The sequence below is a fragment of the Xylocopa sonorina genome, chromosome 16, assembly GCF_050948175.1.
Source record: "Xylocopa sonorina isolate GNS202 chromosome 16, iyXylSono1_principal, whole genome shotgun sequence".
In the NCBI taxonomy this organism is placed as follows: Eukaryota; Metazoa; Arthropoda; class Insecta; order Hymenoptera; family Apidae; genus Xylocopa; species Xylocopa sonorina.
In genome coordinates, this window is record NC_135208.1 from 1,645,487 (window position 1) to 1,672,592 (window position 27,106).

At 29.3% G+C, this 27,106-nt stretch overlaps 2 protein-coding genes across 4 annotated transcripts in view; one reads left to right on the forward strand and one right to left on the reverse strand.

Annotated features, from left to right (window-relative positions):
* The window catches only part of LOC143430926 (DDB1- and CUL4-associated factor 8), a 118,678-nt gene extending 103,946 nt beyond the window's left edge, over window positions 1-14,732 (reverse strand). The window contains exons 1-12 of one of the 2 annotated variants that reach the window (XM_076907403.1): window positions 14,643-14,732; window positions 12,836-13,247; window positions 12,574-12,765; window positions 12,101-12,354; window positions 11,883-12,026; window positions 8,862-9,082; window positions 8,567-8,732; window positions 8,330-8,492; window positions 8,025-8,155; window positions 7,850-7,969; window positions 7,663-7,782; window positions 7,381-7,571 (exon numbers count right to left, since the gene is read on the reverse strand). In XM_076907403.1, the coding sequence (XP_076763518.1) occupies window positions 7,410-7,571; window positions 7,663-7,782; window positions 7,850-7,969; window positions 8,025-8,155; window positions 8,330-8,492; window positions 8,567-8,732; window positions 8,862-9,082; window positions 11,883-12,026; window positions 12,101-12,354; window positions 12,574-12,765; window positions 12,836-13,154 (1,992 nt within the window). In that variant the 5' untranslated portion in view covers window positions 13,155-13,247; window positions 14,643-14,732 and the 3' untranslated portion in view covers window positions 7,381-7,409. Of the gene's footprint in view, window positions 1-7,380; window positions 7,572-7,662; window positions 7,783-7,849; window positions 7,970-8,024; window positions 8,156-8,329; window positions 8,493-8,566; window positions 8,733-8,861; window positions 9,083-11,882; window positions 12,027-12,100; window positions 12,355-12,573; window positions 12,766-12,835; window positions 13,248-14,642 lie in introns of those variants that run through there. The other variant, XM_076907405.1, reaches the window with a different exon arrangement.
* Window positions 1,728-26,946, forward strand: LOC143430942 (corrinoid adenosyltransferase MMAB). 2 transcript variants are annotated; one of them, XM_076907422.1, is made up of 4 exons: window positions 1,728-1,731; window positions 22,587-22,667; window positions 26,202-26,568; window positions 26,659-26,946. In XM_076907422.1, the coding sequence occupies exons 2-4, from the start codon at window positions 22,591-22,593 to the stop codon at window positions 26,887-26,889; spliced, it is 675 nt and encodes a 224-aa protein (XP_076763537.1). In that variant the 5' UTR covers window positions 1,728-1,731; window positions 22,587-22,590; the 3' UTR covers window positions 26,890-26,946. The 2 variants fall into 2 exon arrangements, with proteins under 2 accessions (XP_076763537.1, XP_076763536.1); XM_076907421.1 differs by lacking the exon at window positions 1,728-1,731 and having other exon boundaries at window positions 22,482-22,667; window positions 26,659-26,945.
* Window positions 26,947-27,106: the final 160 nt, after the last annotated feature.

The window sequence follows — 27,106 nt, forward strand, 5'->3', positions numbered from 1 at the left end:
CTGAACAATGACGATACAGGCGACAACAAGATCGACGGTCGTCGATCGCTTATTAAGAAGGAAAAGAGAAGCAGCTAGCGAAAGTTGGCGAGTTCGATTCGATTTATTTCTTCCCGTAATATAGTATTAAGGTATCAATCGAACAGAGCAACTTACAAACAGCAAAGCATCGCAATGTCTGTTCAACTGCGCAAGATTATCAAGTACTGTTTAGCGAATCTCAAAGCTACGAGTATAGCCAAGTCAGAAGACATTGATATTGGCAAATATATGAAGCTCGTCGATGCTGCTTCCGAGTCAGCGATGGAAATCAGCACGTTTTACCAATTTGTGGAGATGTACGATAGCTTGATCGAGTCCACTCGTTTCGAACTCGACGATTCGGAACCGAACGTGTTGGTAAATTATAGACCATTCATAAGAGCTTGCGCATACGACTTACTTGCTCGAATGCTATAGACAAGACTTTAACACGATGGTAGACATTTATGCAAGCAATGGTGCAGCGTCGCGTTCGCTTCTGGAGTCGCTGTGTTTCCATAGAAATTGAAACCGTCGAAACCAGCAGACGTTTAACAAATAAGCGTCGACAGACGTTTTGCTAGTCGCCACATTTATAGTTATTTAAAAAAATTATATAAAAATTCGCGCTACAGAGCGCTGTAGAGAGTTTTATAAGTAAATGCGTCGTGCATTAAATTTCTTTAAGCAACATGCAACGTGACAAAACATTGGCATTTTTCAAGATATTAAATACTAAGTAGTTATAAACAAAAAGTTTGCACTAAATTAAGCATAAATTAGGTCATATCTCATTTTTTTTTAAAAAGGACTTACACCACTTTCAAAATAAACGGTCCTTATAGGATCTGGAATTATTTATAGCAAGATTTTAGGACTATTTGAAGCAAAGTTTTAGAATTGTTTAGAACAAAATTTTTGGATTATTTCTAGCGAAATTTTAGAATTATTTTCAACAAGGTTTTAGGATTACCTTAAACGAAATTTTAGAATTATTTTTAGTAATGAATCAGAGTTATTAGTAACAAAGTTTTGGGATTATTTGTAGCGAAATTTTAGAATTATTTTCAACAAGGTTTTAGGATTACCATAAACGAAATTTTAGAATTATTTTTAGTAATGGTTTAGAGTTATTTCTAACAAAGTTTTGGGATTATTTATAGCGAAATTTTAGAATTATTTATAACAAAGTTTTAGGATTATTTAGAACAAAGTTTTAAGATCCTTTATAGTAAAGTTTTAGGATCCTTCATACTAAAGTTCTAGAGTTATTTCTAACAAACTATTAGGATTATTTCTAGGAAAATTTCAAAATTATTTCTAACAAAGTTTTAAAATTATTTCCAACAGAAGTTTTAGTGTTATTTCTAGCAAAGTTTTAGAATCATTTCTAGCAAAGTTTTAGAATTATTTATAGTAAAGTTTTAGGATTTTTTATAATAACGTTATACTGTTATTTAGAGCAAAGTTTGATGATTATTTGGAGAAAAGTTTTCGAATTAATTCTAGCAAATTAGATCATATCTCATTTTTTATTTTGAAAGTGGTGTAAGTCCTTTTTAAAAAAAATGAGTTATGACCTAATTTATGCTTAATATAGTGCAAACTTTTTGTTTATAACTACTTAGTATTTAATATCTTGAAAAATGCCAATGCTCTGTCATGTTGCATGTTGCTTAAAGAAATTTAATGCACGACGCATTTACTTATAAAACTCTCTACAGCGCTCTGTAGCGCGAATTTTTATAGATTTTTTTTAAATAACTATAAATGTGGCGACTAGCAAAACGTCTGTCGACGCTTATTTGTTAAACGTCTGCTGGTTTCGACGGTTTCAATTTCTATGGAAACACAGCGACTCCAGAAGCGAATGCGACGCTGCACCATTGCTTGCATAAATGTCTACCATCGTGTTAAAGTCGTGTCTATAGCATTCGAGCGAGTAAGTCGTATGCGCAAGCTCTTATGAATGGTCTATAATTTACCAACACGTTCGGTTCCGAATCGTCGAGTTCGAAACGAGTGGACTCGACCAAGCTATCGTACATCTCCACAAATTGGTAAAACGTGCTGATTTCCATCGCTGACTCGGAAGCAGCATCGACGAGCTTCATATATTTGCCAATATCAATGTCTTCTGACTTGGCTATACTCGTAGCTTTGAGATTCGCTAAACAGTACTTGATAATCTTGCGCAGTTGAACAGACATTGCGATGCTTTGCTGTTTGTAAGTTGCTCTGTTCGATTGATATCTTAATACTATATTACGGGAAGAAATAAATCGAATCGAACTCGCCAACTTTCGCTAGCTGCTTCTCTTTTCCTTCTTAATAAGCGATCGACGACCGTCGATCTTGTTGTCGCCTGTATCGTCATTGTTCAGCCGTTTGCACTCGTGTTACAATTTTTCTCTTCGATTCGTATACGCGTGTCCAAGCCAGCAGCCTCTTCGCGATCGTTTGCCATGTTGCTTGTTGCCATTGCGTTTCGTTGACGGTGCTATCTCTCCTAATTGTGCTGCAGCTCGTTGGCCATCTCCGATTTGCGCGTCCGCGTCGATTCTCCTTCGTCGTTTTGGAACTTGCGAAGAAACGCGTCGTTGCTGCTGATCGATGAGTCTCGTATTATTATATTCGCCAATGGCGATGTTTTTCGACTTCGTTATACCCGCAGCTTCGAGGCTGGATAAAGTGTATTACTTTTGATCACTTTGTCGAGTTGAATGGACATTGCGAGTATATTGTATTTCTCGATGGTTTGCTGTTGTAAGAGCTCTGTTCGATTGATAGCTATATTACGAGACGTATTAAACTCAAATCGAACACGCCAACACCTTCTCCTCCTAGCCCGCTTCTTTTCCTTCGTAATAAGTAGTGGTCGACAACGCTGATCTTTCTTGTTGCCTGCATCGTTACTCGACCGTTTGCACTCGCGTCGAATTTTCTCTCAGCTTCGTCTGTGCCAGCCTCTCGATGATCGCCTGCCATGGAAGAAGGATGATGAGACGATTGTTTCGTCGACTATTTCGTATGTAACGATTTACTACTCTCCCCGATTTAGGCTCTGCTGGATTCGTCTTCGACATTTTGAAGCTTGTGAAGAGCGTGTTGTACTTGCTGTTGCCTTAGCGCAGAGATATGAGGAAACATAGCCGTCAGCCAGTTCAGAAAATTCCTACGTAATTATTATAGAGGAAAGGGTACTGAGACGAGCACTTGTTTGAAGAGAAATAATAAAAAATGGCTGATCAAGAGATTTGTGTCTGACTGGGGTTCGAACACGGGACTCCTTGATTGAGAGGCGACTGCTTTAGCCATTGAGCTATCGAGGTCCAAGTGTCATCTGCTTCTTAAGTTCCATATGTATCGTTTATCTTGAAAGTGATGGAGGTCCTTTTTTAAAAAAATGAGATATAACGTAATTTATGCTTAATTTAGTGTAAACTTTTTGTTTATAACAATTCTAAGATTCTAAGAGTATAACGATACATGGTACGCGTTTGGATGTAAATTAGTCTGTTAAATAGATATCTTTCAATGGAAAAATATTTGATATTATACTGTTTGCATTGTTTGAAAATGATTCAATTTCAAGAGATCTAATATCAGACAATTGGGAAATGTATCTACCAGATAAACTCGTTTACATAGAATCGTACGTAGCACCAAATTTCTAATTAAGATAAAGTTCCTCGACTAGTAAATTTTTCGACTAAAAAAACCTTCCTCGAATGGTATACAGTTTTTGATAATAAATTTGCTAGAAATCATTTTAAAATATTGCTAGAAATGATTCTAAAGCTTCGCTAGAAATAACACTAAAATTTCTATTAGAAATAATTTTAAAACTTTGTTAGAAATAATTCTGAAATTTCGCTAGAAATAATCCTAATAATTTGTTAGAAATAACTCTAGAACTTTTTAGTATAAAGGATCCTAACACTTTACTATAAATAATTCTAAAACTTTGCTAGAAATGATTCTAAATCTTTGCTAGAAATAACACTAAAACTTCTGTTGGAAATCATTTTAAAACTTTGTTAGAAATAATTTTGAAATTTCAATATAAATAATCCCAAAACTTTGTTACAAATAACTCTAAATCATTAATAAAAATAATTCTAGAATTTCGTTTAGGGTAATCCTAAAACCTTGTTGAAAATAATTCTAAAATTTCGCTAGAAATACTCCAAAAATTTTGTTCGAAAGAATTATAAAACTTTGCTTCAAATAGCCCTAAAACCTTGTTATAAATAATTCCAGATCCTATATGGACCATTTATTTTGAAAGTGTCCATTTTTTAAAAAAATGAGATATCACGTAATTTATGCTTAATTTAGTGCAAACTTTTTGTTTATAACTAGTTAGTATTTAATATCTGAAAAAATGCGAATGCTTTGTCCAATTTAAATGTTGTATCACAATGCCAAGCTTATTACTTTCGAAAAATTAAGGATATGCAGCAGTTATTACCTTATATAACTCTTGTGCATCATAAATACATGAAAACACTGCCACACGAACAGCATAAATAATTAATAATACCAATATCTTGTGTCAAGTTTAACAATATATAAATATAATTAACGTTCGTAATAAAAACTGCTAATCCTATTTTATTTCTTGTTATTATTTATAAACAAAATTGGATTAATATGAGATACATTTTAAGTGATATTTGTTATTTGAAAATTGAAATTAAATGATACTTACAATTGACTAATTATGAAAGTGGTGCAAGTCCATTTGCAGCCTGGAAATTGTCAATTATTTTAGTTAAATTCGCCTAAAAGAAATTTATACAATCAAATTACATATTGATAAATTAGTACAAACATTCCCAGACTTCACATAATCAGCCTATATTTTTTAATTGTCAAATCCGCTAACATTCAATTTTCTCGAAACAAAAGAAAATGAACTTGCACCACTTTCAAAATAAACGGTCCATTTATCGAGTTTCCCTTTTTTAGCTTGAAACAAATACTTTGGAGTTGCGACATAGAGCGATACACGCCTGTAAAAAGGATAAACGTTGCAACTTTTTATTCGAGAAACGAAGAAAGCATTATTTCTACTCAGAGAAACTTTCAACGATATTTTAATATCGGGTGTGCTCCTTCTAACCGTATGATATTGGAATTTTTAGCCAAATTTGAAGAGACAGGATCAGTATGAGATTTAAGAAGGCAGAAAGACTATAAACAGCAAGATTTATGCATAAGAAAATGTTCATGAAGCGCCAACAACTTTAATACAATGATGTTCTTTGCAATTAGGGATCAAACGACGAAATTTATTGGAGATTTTCACAAAATTATGGAACTTTGTACAGCTATATTATTAAAAAATTTTGTACCTGAACAAGGAATTTAAATTAAATTTAAATTACTTTAAATTCTCCAGATATAAAATTTAATTCTACAGTCAAAACATTTATTCATTATCATAAATATTATCGAATAATTAGCGTCTGAATTTTCAAAAGGTTACCAAGAGGACTGACGCTTACTTTAAAAATACATAGCTTCTGCTTAGTTAGTCGAATACTGCCTTATTAGCCAGTTTCTTATTTTTCTCAGTTAATTAATATTTATTTTCTTATCTTCCTGATTTAGTATTATTTTCTTACCCTCCAACTGTAAAACAATCTTATACTTTTCTAAAAGAAGCTTATCGTATTTACTTTTATCATTACAGCTTCCTCAGACATACTTTAATTCCAATTCCTCTATTTTTTATTTAGTACTGAGCGCAATTCACAATTACAATATGCTCGAATTCATTTCTACTGAAAGTAATATTGTCCATCTGTTGAGATTTGCCAACGTTTATGAGATCTGTGCGTATTCAAAAGATTTTTCATAGCTCACTCGTTACAAAGATAGTTTGGCTATCGCAAGGATGTATTTATAGAAGCAGTAGAAATTTACATAAGCGATCACACAGTATTGGTGCATAAACTGCTATAAATATACATCTGCAAGCAAAAATTAATATTGTAGTAACAATTTTTTGCAAATATCTCAAAAACTGTAAGACTACTAATTAAGTAATTAGAAGAATAAGTTACTCAGTGTTATGTTTTTTAATAAAATATATTAAAGTCCAGAAACTGACTTTATTCTACTAAACAATTACCAAAGATTTTATTCAAAATTGGTGCAACAACACAATACGATTATGGTAAAAATACGTTTCAGAAGAAGTTTTGTTCGAATAATAATTGATATGCTTAATTTAAAGTCTGCAGATTTTTTCATAATATGCATTTTAAGCAAGCCATGTGTACGATCAATTTTTATTAATAAAAATTATGAATGTTATAACACTAATCACGCTAATAACATTCTATCTATATTTTAAAGAGTATATTATATATATAATCGGTTTTAAAGTACTAATATTTTTGATTGTACCTCTTTATTCATTATTATACATGTTACAAAATAAATCTTATGTTCTATTTTCAATAAGTTATATTATTGTTTTAATAATTTTTTCCTTTACTTTATGTAACACGCAAGAGAAATTAAGTTACGACGATAACAAAATTACGAACGAAAAAACAATCTTTTTTTTTTATTAGCTTATATATACTACAATTTGAAATATTTGCATTTCTTTCGTAATTCCTCGAAACACAATATCATTTGATCAGCGTAAAACTTCGAAGTATCATTCTTGATTTGAAACATCGCTATCTGAACCGGAGCTAACGAAGAACTAAATCGTGATGAATGCAGAAAACGCATTCGCTGAATGCAATTCGCGAATGTTCACCTTATATTTTTTGCTTTCTTTTTTTAGGAACGACAATTTCTTAAATTTTGTAATCTTCGAAGAATAATACAAAATTTTAATTACAATTACGAGCTCTAGAAACGGTATTACTATGTTACTTCTCAATTATCACCTAATACTTTACATATCTTTACCAACTGTTTTTTTTTTTTTTTATACATACAATACTTAACGCACCCTACTCTTACAATTATAACTTGTATACGTAATTTTTCCATTATCAAATGATTTAACTGTTAGAACTGTTATATTGATAGGTCAAAGATCGATAATCCAAGAGCGGTCTAAAAACTTTTAGATTCATCATTTAACGTATATACTTAATGCACCCTACTCTTGCAATTATAACTTGTATATATCATCCGCATTATCAAATTACTAAACGTAGTTAAAACAGTGTTCGAACAATGGTGTTAGAACAATAACATTATTATTTATATGTTCTGGAAAAACTGGTTAAAAATGTAGCGAAGAAAGAATCTGAAAGCTTTCAGATCCTCTCTCCGCTGTATCTAAAACAAATCTTTCATGGAAATATAAATATTAACGCGAAGAAAACATAAATTAGTCCGTTTTAATACCTCTAAGATGGAGGACATTGCAATCTTCTAACTAGATATTCCTCTAACATACTACTGCGATCTGAAGAGTCATCATCCGAAGAATCATTAATATTATCATCATCGTCATCATCGTCATCGTCATCTCGATTCTGATCACTAGAACCTCTACGCGCGTGGAGATGCTGCATTACAACACGAAATCATCGATTAAACTTCAGCATGACATGTAACGAGTAAACGCTTATCACTTTATTTCTACTTTTTCATACATACGCTTACTCTTTCTGAGTGCCTAATATGTCTTAACAATATCCAAAACATTTGGCTGTCGTATGCACCAGACTCTGTGCTGGTCTCCTCTTGCGCTCTGTTGATCGCATTCGACACGACACACTGCAAGAATAGCACTCGTAAACAATTGTTTTCACATCGATTTTCACTCACTCCGTTGTATACGTACACTTTTCAAGTCTGAGAACGACAATGGAGTCTCGTTCGAAGGCACCCAAATCTTAACGTCGCAGTCGAGCCCACTTGTCGCGAGAATAGGAATATGTGGATGAGGTTCTAAACAATTTACCTATACGAGAGAGTGTTATTAACCTGCATCATCGTGTCCTCGACAAATTACATACCACTCCGTGTTCATCGCCTGGCATCCAGTTCACGATCGCCTCGCTGTTCTTCTCCCAAATGAATATATTCCGGCAATCTGAGCCAGATATTACGAATTCGCTCTTTGGTCCAAAGAAATTCACGCCTTTCACTGGAACGCATACAACGTGACACGAATAAAACGCGATTCAAATGGAATTTCTTAATTATTCCTCAATATTTCCTTACATATATTATAATATTATAATTAAACTTAATTATTCCTTATATATTCTATATTATTCAATTATTGCCTTAAGATTTCAGGGCAGAAAATGATACACACCAGTGGCATTGTTCCTGTGCCCCTCGTATTTATGAGCAAAATCTCCAGGTTGCGGCAACACTGCATCAAATAAATATATGTCTTCGTCATTATACGACGCGAGAACCTCGGTTCCGTTATAATTATACAAAGCACAAGTTATATGTACATGTTTCTTCTCAGTCTGTAAATCCAGCAATACGATAAAACTTGCAGTTAATGAAAAGAATGCGTTTGATCGACGTACGAGAGACATACCAAGTGTTTAGGGCACAATTGATGAACTGGCGTGGATACATTCCGTCGATCGTATATTCGAACCGACTGTGATCGTCCGCTGACGCAAAATTCGTTGCTTTTTAGAGGATTAGAATGAACACTATACAATTGCACTGGGGAGGTGCCATCTTTAACTACTAGCAACCTGTACAGTTAAACGATTTTTTTGGTTTTTTCAGTAGATACAAATTGAGTCAGTTAAATTATTGTTCGCCTATATACCGCGCGTAAAACTAAGTATTTAGTCAATTAAAATGCTAGCTGAAACGCATACTTTGTTGGCCTCTCCTCTCTAATATCTATAGACAGTACTTTTGCGTCTTGACCAACAGATATAATAACGTGCGGTGTGTCCGGATGGAGTGCGAGTTTGTGAGTTGGCGCGTTGTGCGTGGCTAACTTTCGCGACACGCCACGTCTAATATCTAATAAACGTACTTGTCCATCGCGAGCGCACGTGGCCATCAAGTTCTCCGCATCGAACAACCATTTCACCTGGACAATTCAAAAGATTAGAAACGGTCGAGCATTTTGTGGAATGATACAGGGTGGTTGGTAACTGGTAGTCACCTAAGTGAGAAGGAGGTGATTCTGGATGAAGAAATAAGTCGAAGATATAGAATAACAATTTTTCATTCGAGGCTTTGGTTTTGAGAGAGAAGTTCTTTATAAGTTTCTTAATTCTTCTTAAGAAATTTCTTAACAAGAGATTTCTTAAAAAGGAATTTTATTAAATTTTATTTTCTTAATAAGAAATTTCTCAAGAAGAGATTTCTCAAAAAGGAATTTTACTAAATTTTATTTTCTTAATAAGAAATTTCTTAAGAAGAGATTTCTTAAAAAGGAATTTTACTAAATTTTATTTTCTTAATAAGAAATTTCTCAAGAAGAGATTTCTTAAAAAGGAATTTTACTAAATTTTATTTTCTTAATAAGAAATTTCTTAAGAAGAGATTTCCCAAAAAGGAATTTTACTAAATTTTATTTTCTTAATAAGAAATTTCTTAAGAAGAGATTTCTCAAAAAGAAATTTTATTAAATTTTATTTTCTTATTAAGAAATTTCTTAAGAAGAGATTTCTTAAGAGGAATTTTTACCAAATTTTATTTTCTTATTAAGAAATTTCTTAAGAAAAAAAGATTTAAGAAGAAATTAAAGAAGAAAGAGTTCACATAACTTATTAAGAAATTCCTTAAGAAGAAATTTTATTAAATTTTATTTTCTTATTAAGAAATTTCTCCTTAAGAAATTTTTTTTTCAATTTCTTCTTCTTAAGAAATTTCTTAGTAAGAAAATAAAATTTAATAAAATTTCTTCATAAGAAATTTCATAATAAGAAAATAAAATTTAATAAAATTTCTCCTTAGGAAATTTCCTAATAAGAAAATAAAATTTAATAAAATTTCTTAGGAAATTTCTTAATAAGAAAATAAAATTTAATAAAATTTCTTCCTAAGAAATTTCTCAATAAGGAAATAAAATTTAATAAAATTTCTTCTTAGGAAATTTTTTAATTAATTATGCGAACTCTTAATAGAGTCAAACGTGATGATATTTACCTAGTTCTAAACATTCCATACAAAATTAGTGATTAGCCAATGTCACCCTTATTCCAGAGCTTACGAGATAAATTAGCAGGTATTTTGAAAGATATTGCAAAGAATATGAAACTATAGAATTGTTATAAAAGTTAATTAAAAAAATTATTTGCAATTTTTTACAGAATGCTTTGAAATATTCCATGCAAAATTGGGGTTGATTAGAGCATAAATTAGTGAGATAAATTAGTAGGTATTTTGCAAGATATTGCAAAGAATACGATACTGTAGAATTGTTATGAAAGTTAATTAAAAAAATTATTTGCAATTTTTTACAGAATGCTTTGAAATATTCTATATAAAATTGGGCTTGATTAGAGTATAAATTAGTGAGATAAATTAGTAGGTATTTTGCAAGATATTGCAAAGAATACGAGACTGTAGAATTGTTATGAAAGTTAATTAAAAAAATTATTTGCAATTTTTTTACAGAATGCTTTGAAATATTCCATGCAAAATTGGGGTTGATTAGAGCATAAATTAGTGAGATAAATTAGTAGGTATTTTGCAAGATATTGCAAAGAATACGAGACTGTAGAATTGTTATAAAAGTTACTTAAAAAAATTATTTGCAATTTTTTACAGAATGCTTTGAAATATTCTATATAAAATTGGGCTTGATTAGAGTATAAATTAGTGAGATAAATTAGTAGGTATTTTGAAAGATATCGCAAAGAACATGAAACTACAGAATTGTTATAAAAGTTGGCTTTGTTTTCGAGAAAATCGACCTTGAATTTTCGCCAAATACGAATGCACTTGATCGTGTTTTGATATAGCGGATCTCACTGTAGATCATTGTTTCGAATGAAATTATGTCAATAAACACTTCTAATATCACAGAAATGCTTTTCTAGCTGCGAGAAATTGTTTAAACCAACATTAACAAAGTTGAATTGGTCGTGGTGGACCAATTGCTTGGCCAACTTGCTTTCTTGAACTTAACTCCGCTTGAATTTTACTTATGAAGTCATATTAAATCGATTATGTATTCTGAAGAAATTACAAGTCGCGAAAAATCAAAAGAGAATATTATTCTAGCCTTTTGTACATTAAAACAAATACTAAATACCTTAGAAAGCGTTCATAGAAATTTAATTAGAAGAGCAGAATTATGTTTTCAGTAGGACATTTTCAGTTAAAATACAAGGACTAATAATTATTAAATATATTGAATAAATAAATAATATTACTAAAATATAAAATCGCTTTACATCAATTTCATCTAAATTTATATATTGAATTGAATAAAATATAACTAATGAAGAAATTAATGTTACAATTATAATAAATGTTAATGTTATATTATCAATTAATAAAAATATATTAAATTTTATTGAATTATAATCAATAATTATTCATTCTATAATATACGTAAATATATAAAAATTTAAATATAATGTTAAAAATATTATTAATAAACTTCTAGAATATAAAATTAATCCAAAAATTATTATTTTCATAATAATTTAAAGTTACTAAACATCTTTGAAACCACAATTCAAAATTTTAAATTTTAAACTATTTAAATAAATTAAAATAATAATATTTATTGGAATTCAATGCATTAAAATAATAAAATATTCAATTATTCACTTAATTTCTGCGATAATAAACTGCAAACTTCGTTTCAAACATTGAATGAAAAATTGTTATTCTGTGTAAGAACCAATTAAGAACGTAAATTCTATACGTACTTGAAATATATTACTCCTATGACCGCTAGCAAAGGAATGATGCTTCTTTCCAATTGCCCAATCCCATATCACTACGTTCAAATCATCTGAACCACTAGCTAATAGATTACCATTTTTATTAAAGTTTAAGGCATTTACACAACCCTGCAACCAATTTTTTTAAACAATTACATCCCAACTTTTCGATTGTCAAAGAGTTAAAACTCTATGATACTCACCTCGTGTTCGTTAAGTTGGTACATAAGCTTAAAGTGCTCCACAACATGTAACGAGCCATAATATTTACGTTGGAATAACGGATTTATGCCTATCTCGCGATGAATTAGTTCTGGCACTATAAACCAGTTCGACTTTGGCTTTTTCTTCTTCAAACACGGAGGAGTATCCGCCTCCAATTCTCCTAAGTCTACTTCGCTGTCCGTATGCTCAGTGCCAGAATTAGAATCATTCGATGAAAGATACTCTTCGAAGTCTGCAAGCGATACAATTTGTTAGACACTAATTTCTCCTAAGAATCTGTATTTTTTTTTTTAGTGCTGCGTCTCCAGCATGCGAACTATCGCTTTAAGTACCAAACCCTTCCTCGTATTTCTTTGTCTCCTTAAGAACTGCGATTCTCTCAGTTTCTACGTTTAAATGCAATACAGTGTGAACATTTTCGAATGTTACGCATCCACTTTTGATCAATTACCTGGCCTCATTTCGACATCCTCAGAAATGATCTCGCTGCAGCTGTCCTTCGGTTCTCTCTGCGGTTCCGCGTTATTTACAGTTTTATCCTGAAATTTTGATTTACCACACATATGCTCGTTCAATTTTTGATGCTTGCTCGACTCCTCGTCAGAGCTGTTGCTGTCATCGTAGCTGTCACCGTTGACTTGAGCTGTAAATTGAAGCGAACATGTAAATTAAAAATGATCGCTCAAAGATGTGTCAAGACAAGGATGGCTCACCTTTAGAAATACTTCGTTTACACTTATTCTGATTACTAGAGGGAGAACTCGATTCTGCCTCGTTCGATGAAACCGAAGTGCTGTTTTGAGAGGTGGTCGCCACAGGTGACGCCAGCGAATTGAATATAGAGAACATCTGCCTCGCAGAGTCTTTGTTCTCATTCTGTTCAATGTTATTCTTGTTATTAACTACATCACATTTGTTGTCGACCAAAGACTCGACCAGCTGCTGCATCGCCTCATTTCTCACGTTGTTGGGCGTAGACAATTCCACCTCGTCCGCTTCTTTACACAGGTTACGGTCATCCTTAGAATCCATTTTTTGCTACCACCGAACCGCAACTTTTTTTACCGCAGACTGTTTCACTTTTACTTCTCATTTATCGGTATCTGTATTACCATTTAATTTTACCTGAAACACACACGAATATTAAATAACATAGAAACGCTAATATGATTTAATAGATCAGCGGTGGCGAATCTATGACTCGAGAAGGTTTTTTAAATGACCAAATGCGTTAATTTAGAAAATAGATAAATGTAACGTTGAATTTATAAAGAAAATTAGTTCCAAGCGATAAGTTGATCAACTGATTTCTTATTGTGCTTTCTTCTACTCCTTGTTCATTCAAAAAATATTCAACGCAGAGGCGTTATTGAGGCGATACCAATTTTTTTCACGTCGATCTTTATTTTCTGCTCTTTTACTTATAAAAGTTAAAGTTGTGAAACAAAAGTGAAGCGTAAACTATTTTAAAGAATATTAAAGGTAAGAACCAAAGAAAATAGTCAGCAGCCAAGCGTTTTTCTAAATAAATTGTCGATGTTTCCAAAGTTTCTCCCCAAAAGGTTCGCCACCACTGTACCAGACCCAAAAGTACTCCTAAACAATTAATTTTTAGACGTGTGTACAAGCGATCGAGAAATTATTCAACGTTTGCCCAAAGATAAGCAAATAAGTTTAACGTAGCCTGAAATCTCAAAGTACCAAGGTCGTTAATGGTAACAGAGAAAGGACAAATACAGCTTCTACTTTATTTAAATCCAAAATGCACAGAACAGCTATCGAGACTCGTTTCGATGACCGCGAACCAGACTTCTACTAACTTTACAGTTGGTTTTTCAATTTCTAGAAAGAGAGATACGTGCGTACATTAAGTTGGTTAACATACAAAATCCAGACAATGATAATCGCATTTATGTAACAGTTTACTTAAAACGACTCGTTCGAAACCTTGACTACAATTTCAATTTCAAGTTATTTTCGTTTAAAAGAGATCATTTTAATTGCGTGTGAGCACGATTGTGGTTATACTCTGGATACTAAAAAAAATTCAAGGTTCGAAGACGAGAGGACACGTTTTGTATATATATACATATGTGTACATAGTTAGACGCAAAGATCGAAAAAGAATTCGATTGAATAAATTTCTGCGCTATTGGAACCCATATTTTTGTTCTATCATTGTTATTACATTTATTTCTATTATTTTTTTCTTGTAATATCGAGGGATTAAAAATCGACGACGCGAGACAAACAGAATTCTCGCGATTTAGTAAACTGATCGGACTTAAATGTTGTCCTTTGGTTCTAACCAAGAGTAAAATGTAGAAGCGAGATAATTCGAGATTAAATATGGTCTCGAGTGTTTTTAGTGCGTTTTAGAAAATACAGCCGCTATATATAACCGTGAAAAATTGACAGAATGAAAATAGAGTGATCGCACTGACCTGTCACCATGTTGGTACCATGGTATTATTTTTACGCGCTCGTCTAAATATACAAACATAACATTCGCGCACTTACGTGTTACATAAATTCATTGCCCGTGTTCTTATATTTTTTTTTCGCGTTTTTCTCTCTTTTTTTTGTTCTAATGAAATTACTCGCCAAAATGGCTGATACTTATGAAACTGGCCGATGCTGGATCATCACGTTGGCTTCGAGCAGTGCTGGCTGACCTTAAGCTTCGATTCCTCGCACTATCTTTGAACGCAGAGGCGCCAGAAATTTTAAAATTCCTATTTAATGTTTATTTCGTTAACTAGCAATATTGTTATAATATATTGTTTAACTTAATTATAGTTTTTTAAATTATAGTTTACTATAATTTATAGTTTACTAAAAAAACTGTTGGCTGACCTTAAACTTTCATTCCTCGCATTATAAGTTCGAACGCAGAGGCGTGAGTAATTTTGAAATTCCCATTTAATGTTTATTTCGTTAACCATCAATGTTGTTACAATATATTTAATTATAGTTTACTAAACTTAATTATAGTTTACTAAAAAAACTGTTGACTGACCTTAAGCATCGATTTCTCGCATTAAGTTCGAACGCACAGGCGCGAGTAATTATGAAATTCTTATTTAATGTTTATTTCGTTAACTATCAATATTGTTACAATATATTGTTTAACTTAATTATAGTTTTTTAAATTATAGTTTACTAAAAAAACTGTTGACTGAACTTAAGCTTCCATTCCTCGCATTAAGTTCGAACGCAGAGGCGTGAGTAATTTTGAAATTCCCATTTAATGTTTATTTCGTTAACCATCAATGTTGTTACAATATATTTAATTATAGTTTACTAAACTTAATTATAGTTTACTAAAAAAACTGTTGACTGACCTTAAGCATCGATTCCTCGCACTATATTTGAACGCAGAGGCGCCAGAAATTTCAAAATTCCTATTTAATGTTTATTTCGTTAACTAGCAATATTGTTACAATATATTGTTTAACTTAATTATAGTTTTTTAAATTATAGTTTACTAAAAAAACTGTTGACTGAACTTAAGCTTCGATTCGTCGCATTAAGTTCGAACGCAGAGGCGTGAGTAATTTTGAAATTCCCATTTAATGTTTATTTCGTTAACGATCAATGTTGTTACAATATATTTAATTATAGTTTACTAAACTTAATTATAGTTTACTAAAAAAATTGCTGACTGACCTTAAGTTTCGATTCCTCGCACTATCTTTGAACGCAGAGGCGCCAGAAATTTCAAAATTCCTATTTAATGTTTATTTCGTTAACTAGCAATATTGTTACAATATATTGTTTAACTTAATTATAGTTTTTTAAATTATAGTTTACTAAAAAAACTGTTGACTGAACTTAAGCTTCGATTCGTCGCATTAAGTTCGAACGCACAGGCGCGAGTAATTTTGAAATTCCCATTTAATGTTTATTTCGTTAACCATCAATGTTGTTACAATATATTTAATTATAGTTTACTAAACTTAATTATAGTTTACTAAAAAAATTGCTGACTGACCTTAAGTTTCAATTCCTCGCACTACCTTTGAACGCAGAGGCGCGAGTAATTTCAAAATTCCTATTTAATGTTTATTTCGTTAACTAGCAATATTGTTACAATATATTGTTTAACTTAATTATAGTTTTTTAAATTATAGTTTACTAAAAAAACTGTTGACTGAACTTAAGCTTCGATTCGTCGCATTAAGTTCGAACGCAGAGGCGTGAGTAATTTTGAAATTCCCATTTAATGTTTATTTCGTTAACCATCAATGTTGTTACAATATATTTAATTATAGTTTACTAAACTTAATTATAGTTTACTAAAAAAATTGCTGACTGACCTTAAGCATCGATTCCTCGCATTAAGTTCGAACGCACAGGCGCGAGTAATTATGAAATTCCTATTTAATGTTTATTTCGTTAACTAGCAATATTGTTACAATATATTGTTTAACTTAATTATAGTTTTTTAAATTATAGTTTACTAAAAAAACTGTTGACTGAACTTAAGCTTCGATTTGTCTCATTAAGTTCGAAAGCAGAGACGCGAGTAATTTTGAAATTCCCATTTAATGTTTATTTCGTTAACCATCAATGTTGTTACAATATATTTAATTATAGTTTACTAAACTCAATTATAGTTTACTAAAAAAACTGTTGACTGACCTTAAGCATCGATTTCTCGCATTAAGTTCGAACGCAGAGGCGCCAGAAATTTCAAAATTTCTATTTAATGTTTATTTCATTAACTATCAATATTGTTACAATATATTGTTTGACTTAATTATAGTTTTTTTAATTATAGTTTACTAAAAAATCTGTTGACTGACCTTAAACTTCCATTCCTCGCATTATAAGTTCGAACGCAGAGACGTGAGTAATTTTAAAAATCCTATTTAACGTTTATTTCGTTAACTAGCAATATTGTTACAATATATTGTTTAACTATATATTTAATGATAGTTTACTAAACTTAATTATAGTTTTTTTAATTATAGTTTACTAAAAACACTACTTGCTGACCTTATAATATTATTTTTCTATTTTAATATTTATCTTTTATTATTTCACTAAAATTAATGTAATATTATTCTTTTGTAATATCTATCCATTTATTATGAATTGTATTCTTTTTGTAATTGTTGATTTTGTTACAATAAAGAATTATATGTAAGCTTGTATAAAAATTAAACAATTCAATGATTGAGATTTATTTTGATGGGCAAATTTTTAAAATGTAAACTATATAGGAAGTTACACTTCTCTTTAGCTTAATAAACTTTAATTTAAGTTTTAAGTCTTAACTGAATAATAATATTATAATTGTAAGAATATAATAATATTATAATCATTATTCGAGGCAGAGCCGCACTTAAAAAAGGCCAAAAGAGCTATACTTAAGAAGCCAAAGTATTTGTAAAGAGCATTAACGCCCTTGTTTTGAACAAACAAAAAAAATTCTTATAATTTCCATTTGTACACAACTCTTTATATAACTCTAATTAAATAACTAAATAATTAAATAACTTTATATAACTCTATAGTCTTATATTTTTCTTCTTGCACTCTTTTGCATTAAAATTTATGTCGTTGTACCACAAGTAAACTTGTGATGTACTTTTGTTTTGCATCAGCAATGTTGGGTCGTTAAAACCAGATATATCTACAAAATCTGTAGAATACCAAGAAGAAATATTAATTAAAATTTATTAAAATATATAGGAATAATAGGCAGTAACACCTATTACTTACAGAGATAAATTCTGTGTAAAATTGCTGGTCGATAATGTAGGAAATTTATTAATTAAAGACAATTACCAGAGCATTAGATAGTTCTTTTAAACTGAGATATTACTTGAAAGACTGCTGATAAACAACTGCTTCATCGTTTCAAAACATTCACAGGAACAACTCATTTACTCTGCACATTCGCTCTCGCTCGCATTCTACAATATTCCACGCACATAACATTTGAAACCTGAATTATCGATTAACTTTTAAATTAAGATAATTTCATTATCCTACAATAATGTAACGTATTAAGAAGCAATCTGTTTCTATTTCACCTAACACATTGCAGTTTCATAATATTGTTTCTTTCTTGTTTACCATTTGTATCATATTTTTCCTAAATAATACCTTCATAATTTTCCTAAATCATTTTTCTTACATCTTCGACAATTTTTCTTCTCTTTTAGTCGTCTTTTTAGGGGCCACAGTGGATGCATTCTGATCCCCATCGCACAGTTATAACATTGTTATAACAGTTATAACATTGTCATGCGAGTTATAATTAATTTATAATTTTGTGCTCGCGTAAGTTTTCTAAGCACAAATTTTCTAAGCTTAAGCTTTTTAAGCGCAAAGTTTCTAAGCACCTACAGCATCAATAGCGCAAGTTTTCTAAGCTCTTACAATATTGCAAGCACAAATTTTCTATGCTTCTACAATATTACAAGCGCAAATTTTCCAACTGTGAATTTTCTAAATTCAAGCTTTATAAGCGCAAAGTTTCTAACCACCTACAGCATCAAAAGCGCAAGTTTTCTAAGCTCCTATAGTATCACAAGCATAAATTTGCCAAATGTAAAATTTTTAAGCTTAAGTTTTCTAAGCTCAGGCTTTCTAAGTGCAAGGTTTCTAAGCTCAAACTTGCTAAACACAAAGTTTCTAAGTTCAAGTTTTCTAAGTGCAAGGTTTCTAAGCGCCTACCTAAAGGTGGATGCTACTAAATACTAAAGGTTTAAAGAAAATGTTTCTGGATAAATGATTAGATAAGTTTGCAAGTTATGCTGTTCAAGTAAAAGGGCAATTAAAGGCAAGGGAAAATATAAAAGAAGCAAAAATGTTTTGCTTGGATTGTCCTGATCAACTTTGACTTTGTATGAAATGTTTTAAAGCATTGCATTGAAAATAATTTTTTTAGTAAACTTTTATAACAATTTGATACTCACAAATTCTGTGAAATATCTTTTGAAATATACTGGCTAATCAGAATTTTTGCCCAAACTGTTCTGATCAAGCCCAACTTTGTATGGGATATTTCAGAGCATTCTATAAAAAATTGTAAATAATTCTTTTAATAAATTTTTATAACAATTCTATAGTCCCATATTCTGTGAAATATCTTTCAAAACACCTACTAATCTACCTTGTAAGTACTCAAATAAAAATGATACTAGCTAATCAGAATTTTTCATCAGATTGCCCCGTTTAATTCCAACTTTGTATGGAATGTTTCAAAGCACTCTACAAAAAATTGTAAATAATTTTTTTAGTAAACTATAATTATATAGTTAAATCATATATTGTAACGATATTGATAGTTAACGAAATAAACATTAAATAGGAATTTTGAAATTACTCGCGCCTCTGCGTTCGTACTTATAATAGGAGGAATGGAAGCTTAATATAGTCTTATATCCTTGTTTCACGTTATTCTATTTTACAATTAAGATAAATAAACTGCTAAGTTTAGTCATTTTTAATATTCGTTTATAATGTGGATGGAAAAATGTCAGCTTATGCCACAGCTAAGAAAATTCATGAATGAACCCCATTGGCACGTGGTGTTAGCATTGGAACAGCAGCCCCTGGGAGCATTTAATATTAATATTATTCTTATTCATATAATATTATTTTTCTAATTTAATACTAGCCTTTAATTGTTTTACAAAAATTTAATTTAATATTTTTATTATTCTTTAATATTATTCTTATTCATATATAATATTATTTTTCTATTTTAATGTTATTCTTTTATCACTATTATTCTATTTTAATATTAGTCTTTTATTATCTTACTAAAATTTAATCTGATATTATTCTTATGCATATAATATTATTCTTCTGTTTTAACATTATAGCCTCTTATTATCTTACAACAATTTAATTTAATATTTTTATTATTCTTTAATATTAATATAATTCTGTAATATTGTTACTCATATAGCATTATTTTTTAATATTATTCCTATTCATATAATATTATTTTTCTATTTTAATGTTATTCTTTTATTATTATTATTCTATTTCAGTATTAGGCTTTTATTATTTTATTAAACTTTAATTTAATATTTTTGTTATTTTTTATTATTATTCTTATTCGTATAATATTATTTTTTAATATTAATATTATTCCTTAATATTTCTCTCATTCATATAATACCATTTATTGCTACTAAAAAGATCATCAAACGATATTTAAACGTACAATTACAGAAGATCAATTCAATATGCGCGCGCCCCTCAGAGGATATATTTTCATTAAGGAATATTTCAACCAAGAACACCACTGCTTGTAATTAAATTTTCCAGTATTTTAAACACGTTTTCATTCTTCCAAAATAAACATAAATTTAAACGTTAGTTGCTGCTGGCGGGAAACTATATATTATTTTTTAATGTTAGTATATATATAATAGATAATTATTCTTCGATATTAGTATTATTTTTTAATCTTAATCGTTTATTATTATTACTCTATTTTAATATTCGCCTTTTGTTATTTTACTAAAATTTAATTTAATTTTAGTCTTATGCATATAACACTATTTTTCTATTCTAATATTGGACTTTTTTATTATTATTATTCTAATTTAATATTAGCCTTTTATTATCTTACTAAAATTTAATGTATTATTTTTATTACTCTTTTATATTAATATTATCCTTATTCATATAATATTATTTTCTTATCTTAATTTTATTGTTTTTTATTATTCTGCTATTTTAATATTAGTCTTTTATTATTTTACTAAAATTCAATGCAATATTATTAATATTCTTTAATATTATTTTCATTAATATAATATAATTTACTACTATTAAAGAGTTCACCAAAAGATATTCAAACTTATAAGCACAGGGGACCAATTCAATGTGCGCGCGCCCTTCAGAAGATACATTTTCATCGAGGAATATCTCAACTAACACCACTGGATGTATAGCCATAATTTCCAATATTTTTAACACGTTTACATTCTCTCAAAATCGAAATAGATCTAAATGTTAGTTTACGTACGTACATATATATGTATAGAACTATATAGTCGACGAATGCTGGCTCGAAACTGTATATTGTTATATAAACTAATATTATTATTTAATATTAATCGTTTATTAGTATTATTCTATTTCAACATTAACCTTTCGTTATTTTATTAAAATTTAATGTATTATTTTTATTATTCTTTAATACTATTCTTATTCATGTAATATTATTTTCCTATTTTAATGTTATCGTTTTACTATTACCATTTTATTCTAATATTAGTCTTTTATTATCACTCTAAAATTCAATTCAATATTATTATTGTTATTTAATATTATTCTCTTTCTAAATATTATTTTCTTTCTCTAAAAAATTCAGCAAAAGGATATTCAAACGTACAAATACAGAGGACCAATTCAATATACGCGGCCGCTGCAGAAGGTATATTTTCATTATAGAATATCTCAACTAACAACACCACTGCATATAGCTATAATTTCCAATATTTTTAACACGTTTACATTCTCTCAAAATCGAAATAGATCTAAACGTTAGTTTACGTACGTATGTATATATATGTATAGAATTATATAGTCGACGAATGCTGGCTCGAAACTGTATATTGTTATATAAACTAATATTATTATTTAATATTAATCGTTTATTAGTATTATTCTATTTTAACATTAGCCTTTCGTTATTTTATTAAAATTTAATGTACTATTTTTATTATTCTTTTATATTAATGTTATTCTTTAATATTATTCTTATTCATATAATATTATTTTCCTATTTTAATGTTATTGTTTTACTATTACCATTTTATTCTAATATTAGTCTTTTATTATCACTCTAAAATTCACTCTAAAATTATTATTTTTATTATTCTTTTATATTAATGTTATTCTTTAATATTATTCTTATTCATATAATATTATTTTCCTATTTTAATGTTATCGTTTTACTATTACCATTTTATTCTGATATTAGTCTTTTATTATCACTCTAAAATTCAATTCAATATTATTATTGTTATTTAATATTAATATTATTTTTTAATATTATTCTCTTTCTAAATATTATTTTCTTTCTCTAAAAAATTCAGCAAAAGGATATTCAAACGTACAAATACAGAGGACCAATTCAATATACGCGGCCGCCTCAGAAGGTATATTTTCATTATAGAATATCTCAACTAACAACAGCACTGCACATATAGCTATAATTTCCAATATTTTTAACACGTTTACATTCTCTCAAAATCGAAATAGATCTAAACGTTAGTTTACGTACGTATATACATGTATACAACTATATATATATATATAGTTAACGAATGGTGGCTGGAAACTGGTTAATTAAATAACGTCTGTCGTGCGCAGGTTTAACTAGCAGCATGATCTCGTACCAGTTTTGCCGATTCTCCTCGTTTTAGTCAATAAAACTGCAAGTTAGTAGTGGATCGACGCAGTTTACGTTTAAAGTCCAATTGGAGATATGGAAGTAGTTAGAAGTGTGTGGAAGAAGCCTCTTCTGCTGTACAAAACCGGGCTGAGGACGTCGTTCAGAAATAGGTAGACCAGACGGCGGTATAACCTACAATTTCTACTTTACGTTCCCCGTTTGATGCTTTCTAACAAAATAATTAATGTCAGAACATTTCATTCAATGTTATTTTCTAATATTGTTCTTCTATTTTAATATTTGTCTTTCATTGCTACTCGTCTATTTTAGTACTACTTTTTTATTACTTAATGTTAATATTTTATTGTTTTACTAAAATTTAATTTAATGTTTTTAATATTGTTTATTTTTATTCTTCCAATTTAATATTTGTCTTTTATTTCTATTCTGCTATTTTAATATTTGCTATTCGTCTGCTTTAATATTACTCTTTTATTACTTAGTATTAAGAAATTATTGTTTTACTCAAATTTAATTTAATATCTTTAGTATTATTTAATATTATTCTTCTAGTTTATTATTTATCTTCTACTATTTTCCTTCCATTTTAATGTTTGTCTTTTATTGCTATTCGTCTATTTTAATATCACTCTTTTATTACTATTCTTCTATTTTAATATTAATCTTTTATTGTTTCACTAAAATTTAATTTAATATTTTTAATATTCTTTAATATTATTACTAAAATTTAATTTAATACTTTTAATATTCCTTAATATTATTATTTATTTTAATATTAGTCTTGTATTACATCACCAAAATTGAATTCAATATTATTCTTTTAATATTACTCATTGATATTATTCCTCTATTTTAATATTAATCTTTTATTTTAATATTACTCTTTTATTACCATTCTTCTATTTTAATATTAGTCTTTATTACTATCCTTCTATGTTAATATTAGTCTTCTACCACTATTCTTCTATTTTAATATTAATCTTTTATTGTTTCACTAAAATTTAATTTAATATTTTTAGTATTCCTTAACATTATTCTTCTATTTTAATATTAATCTTTTATTACCATTCTTATATTTTAATATTAGTCCCTTTTTACTATTCTTCTACGTTTACGAGTAATTAAATCGACTCAACCTCCAGGTACACGCATAAAGTAAATTCGTTCAAAAATTGTACAGCCAAAGAACAAAACACATATTAGTTTTTAATGATTAGGCATTTAGCTTTAAATTGATGCCAATGTCGTAAAGATCGGTCCACTATTTTTAAAATAATGTCACCTGAATTGCAATGAAGAAAAGAAGCTAAAACCTGCAGGTTCTGTTGATTTAGTTGCTCGTAAGTGTATTTTATTATTTTACTCAAATTTAATTTAATATTATTCTGTTGTAATATCTATCCATTTATTACGAACTACATTCTTTTTATAATTGTCGATTTTGTTGCAATAAAGAATTACATGTAAGCTTGTATAAAAATTAAACGATACAACGATTGAGATTTATTTTGGTAGCCACGAATGTTTTTACGTAAAACTTTGAGCTTGAATTTTTATACGAGCTAACATATAATTCTTTATTACAATAAAATCAACAATTCAAGTTTCGAGCCTTTTGTCATCAATGTTTCTTTTTTATGTACCTTTCATAATATGTTGGAAAATGTCTTCGAGATCCACAGTGTATTAACATTTTATAATAATTTTGTAATACATTGTTGACTGGTTATTACGCAATTGAATGTGAAAGTGAAACAATCTAAATAAAATTTGATAAACATTATTTATACATAATGAATTAGAATAAAAATTTGAACATTTTATTTTTATGTAACTTTCAATACTTTTTTGTATGATAAAATGTTGGTATAATAAATCATTTTTAATCGACCCTTCTTCAAAATCAGTTTCACTATCAGACTCTATTACATTTCTTTTTTATTGTTTTGGTAGTTTAATATCAGATGTTTGTAATTGTCTTCTGATAAACTATCTCTTTTCGAATCACTATAATTTATTTCAATATCAAAATTTCTTTATCACCACGTTCCTTCAAGGCTGAAATTTTTGTACTTGATGTTGTACTTGAAATTGTTGAGATATTGCTGTTTTAGCAATAGAAACTATTGGCATAATGTTACTACAATATTGCTGTTTTAGCAATAATTTCTATTGCTAAAACAGTGATAAGATAAAGCTATTTTAGCGACAGAAATTATTGCTAAAATAGTGCTTAGGTAAAGCTATTTTAGCAACAGAAATTATTGCTAAAATAGTACTATTTTAACAGTAGAAAATATTGCTAAGATATTACTATTTTAAACAATAGAAACTATTACTAAAATATTACTAAGATATTACTATTTTAGTAATAGAAGCTGTTGCTAAAACAGTGCTAAGATAATAGCTATTTTAAAAACAGAAATTATTGCTAAAATATTACTATTTTAGTAATAGAAACTGTTGCTAAAGTATTGCTAAGATATTGCAATTTTAACAATAGAAACTATTGCCAAAGTATTACTAAGATATTTCTATGTTAGCAATAAAAACTACTACCAAAATATTGCTATTTTAACAATAGAAACTATGACTAAAATATTACTATTTTAACAGTAGAAAATATTGCTAAGATATTGCTATTTTCGCAATAGAAACTGTTGCTAAAACAGTGCTAAGATATTACTATTTTAACAATAGAAACTGTTGCCAAAATATTGTTATTCTAACTATAGAAACTACAGCTAAAATGTGAATAAAATATTGTTATTTTAATAATAGAAATTATTGCTAAAACAGCTATTTTAGCAACAGACATTATAGCTAAAATAGTGCTAAGATATTACTATTTCAACAGTAGAAAATATTACTAAGATATTGCTATGTTAGCAATAGAAACTGTTGCTAAAATATTACTAAGATATTGCTATTTTAGCAATAGAAACTATTGCCAAAATATTATTAAGATATTGCTATGTTAGCATTAGGAATTTTTGCTAAAGCAGTGCTAAGATAATAGCTATTTTAGCAATGTGTTAAGATAACAACTATTATTGCTAAAATACTGCTAAAATATTACTATTTTAACAGCAGAAACTATTGCTAAGATATTGCTACCTTAACTATAAAAACTGTTGCTAACATCTGGCAAAGCAAAATGCAAACAGTTAACAAATTTGCTACCATAATTCACTTCGCAAAGCCTTCACTGTAATCCATGCTACTTTTCAATAATTTTACTCGGTATATTGCACTTCATAAATATACATAAGTCATAACTTATTTTGTAATGACTTACATAAATCATAAAAGAAGTAAATTTAATTTTACACTAACGTAGCATTAGCTGATGGCAACCATATCGAACAGTAAAATTTTTACTAGCTAGATTATAAATATATTAATTTCAATGCGTTATAAATCAAGAATTACATTCATATAACATTATTTTCTCAAAATCAAACCAGTAAATCATACATGTAACTGCAGTAGTAAATTTGTTAATGTTCTTTTAAAATTCTATAGTATATTCTTATTTAATTGCATATATTAATTAGTTACTTAGTATCACCTTCAATCTTACCCCAATATAACTTAACTATTCTACTACTTCAACTGTACAATTAATTTTATCAAATTGAAAACAAATGGATTAATCGAAAACCATAATTATTCTATTGCAGTATCAATTCAGCGTCCAAAGTAACAAAAAATGATGTTTCTATGCGAGACGATGATTTACAGCTGTCGAACACAGATGTCGACGTAAGCACGCAAAATGATGCAACGTTCAATGCTCTTGTCTCAACCGAGGAATTGTTAGCACAAATTGGGCTGGCCAGAGAATTTGCTACCGACAGCAAAGTTGAGCATCCGTACGTTGATAAACTGAAGAGAGTGCAGATGATCTTGTTCGACTTGAGTCATGCCATATCGAAATCGATACCTGGAAAGAATAAATCGTTTGAAAGTAAACATATTAATGATTTGGAGGAATGGATAGCGGAGTACGCCAATCAACTGCCTCCTCAAGAAACCTACATTATTCCGGTAGAGGAGAAGAGAAAGAAATTTTATTGGTACACATTATATGTACATATATACATTAATTTGGACAAACTTTATTTTATGTTTCAACAGGGCGGTGGCAAAGCTTGCTCCATGCTGCACTCAGCGAAGGCAGTATGCAAGCGCGTAGAAAAAAATGTTGCGTCTTTGGTTCAGGACGGTCTGCTGAACAAAGAGGCGCAGATCTATTTAAACAAATTACAGAGCTTCCTCTTGACCACATCACGCATCGCTGCCAAGTGTGATGAGCGCACTGAAAATATTTATATTCCACGAGTGGAGGTTGAGAAACATGAGAAGTAAATCTGTTGAACGAGAGTTTAGAGAGTATTGTTTCGAGCTGCTTTTTCTTTTCTTTTGTAAAAATTGCATAAACGGCCAGAAACTATATAAAAAGAAAAAAATGCTGCGATACTGATATTTTCCTGGTGTATCTTAAAAGTACGTGTAGATTGTAAATATTTAATCGCCAGCTGTATGCGTTGGTCTTATTACGTTAAAGAATGTACATAATAGGAGT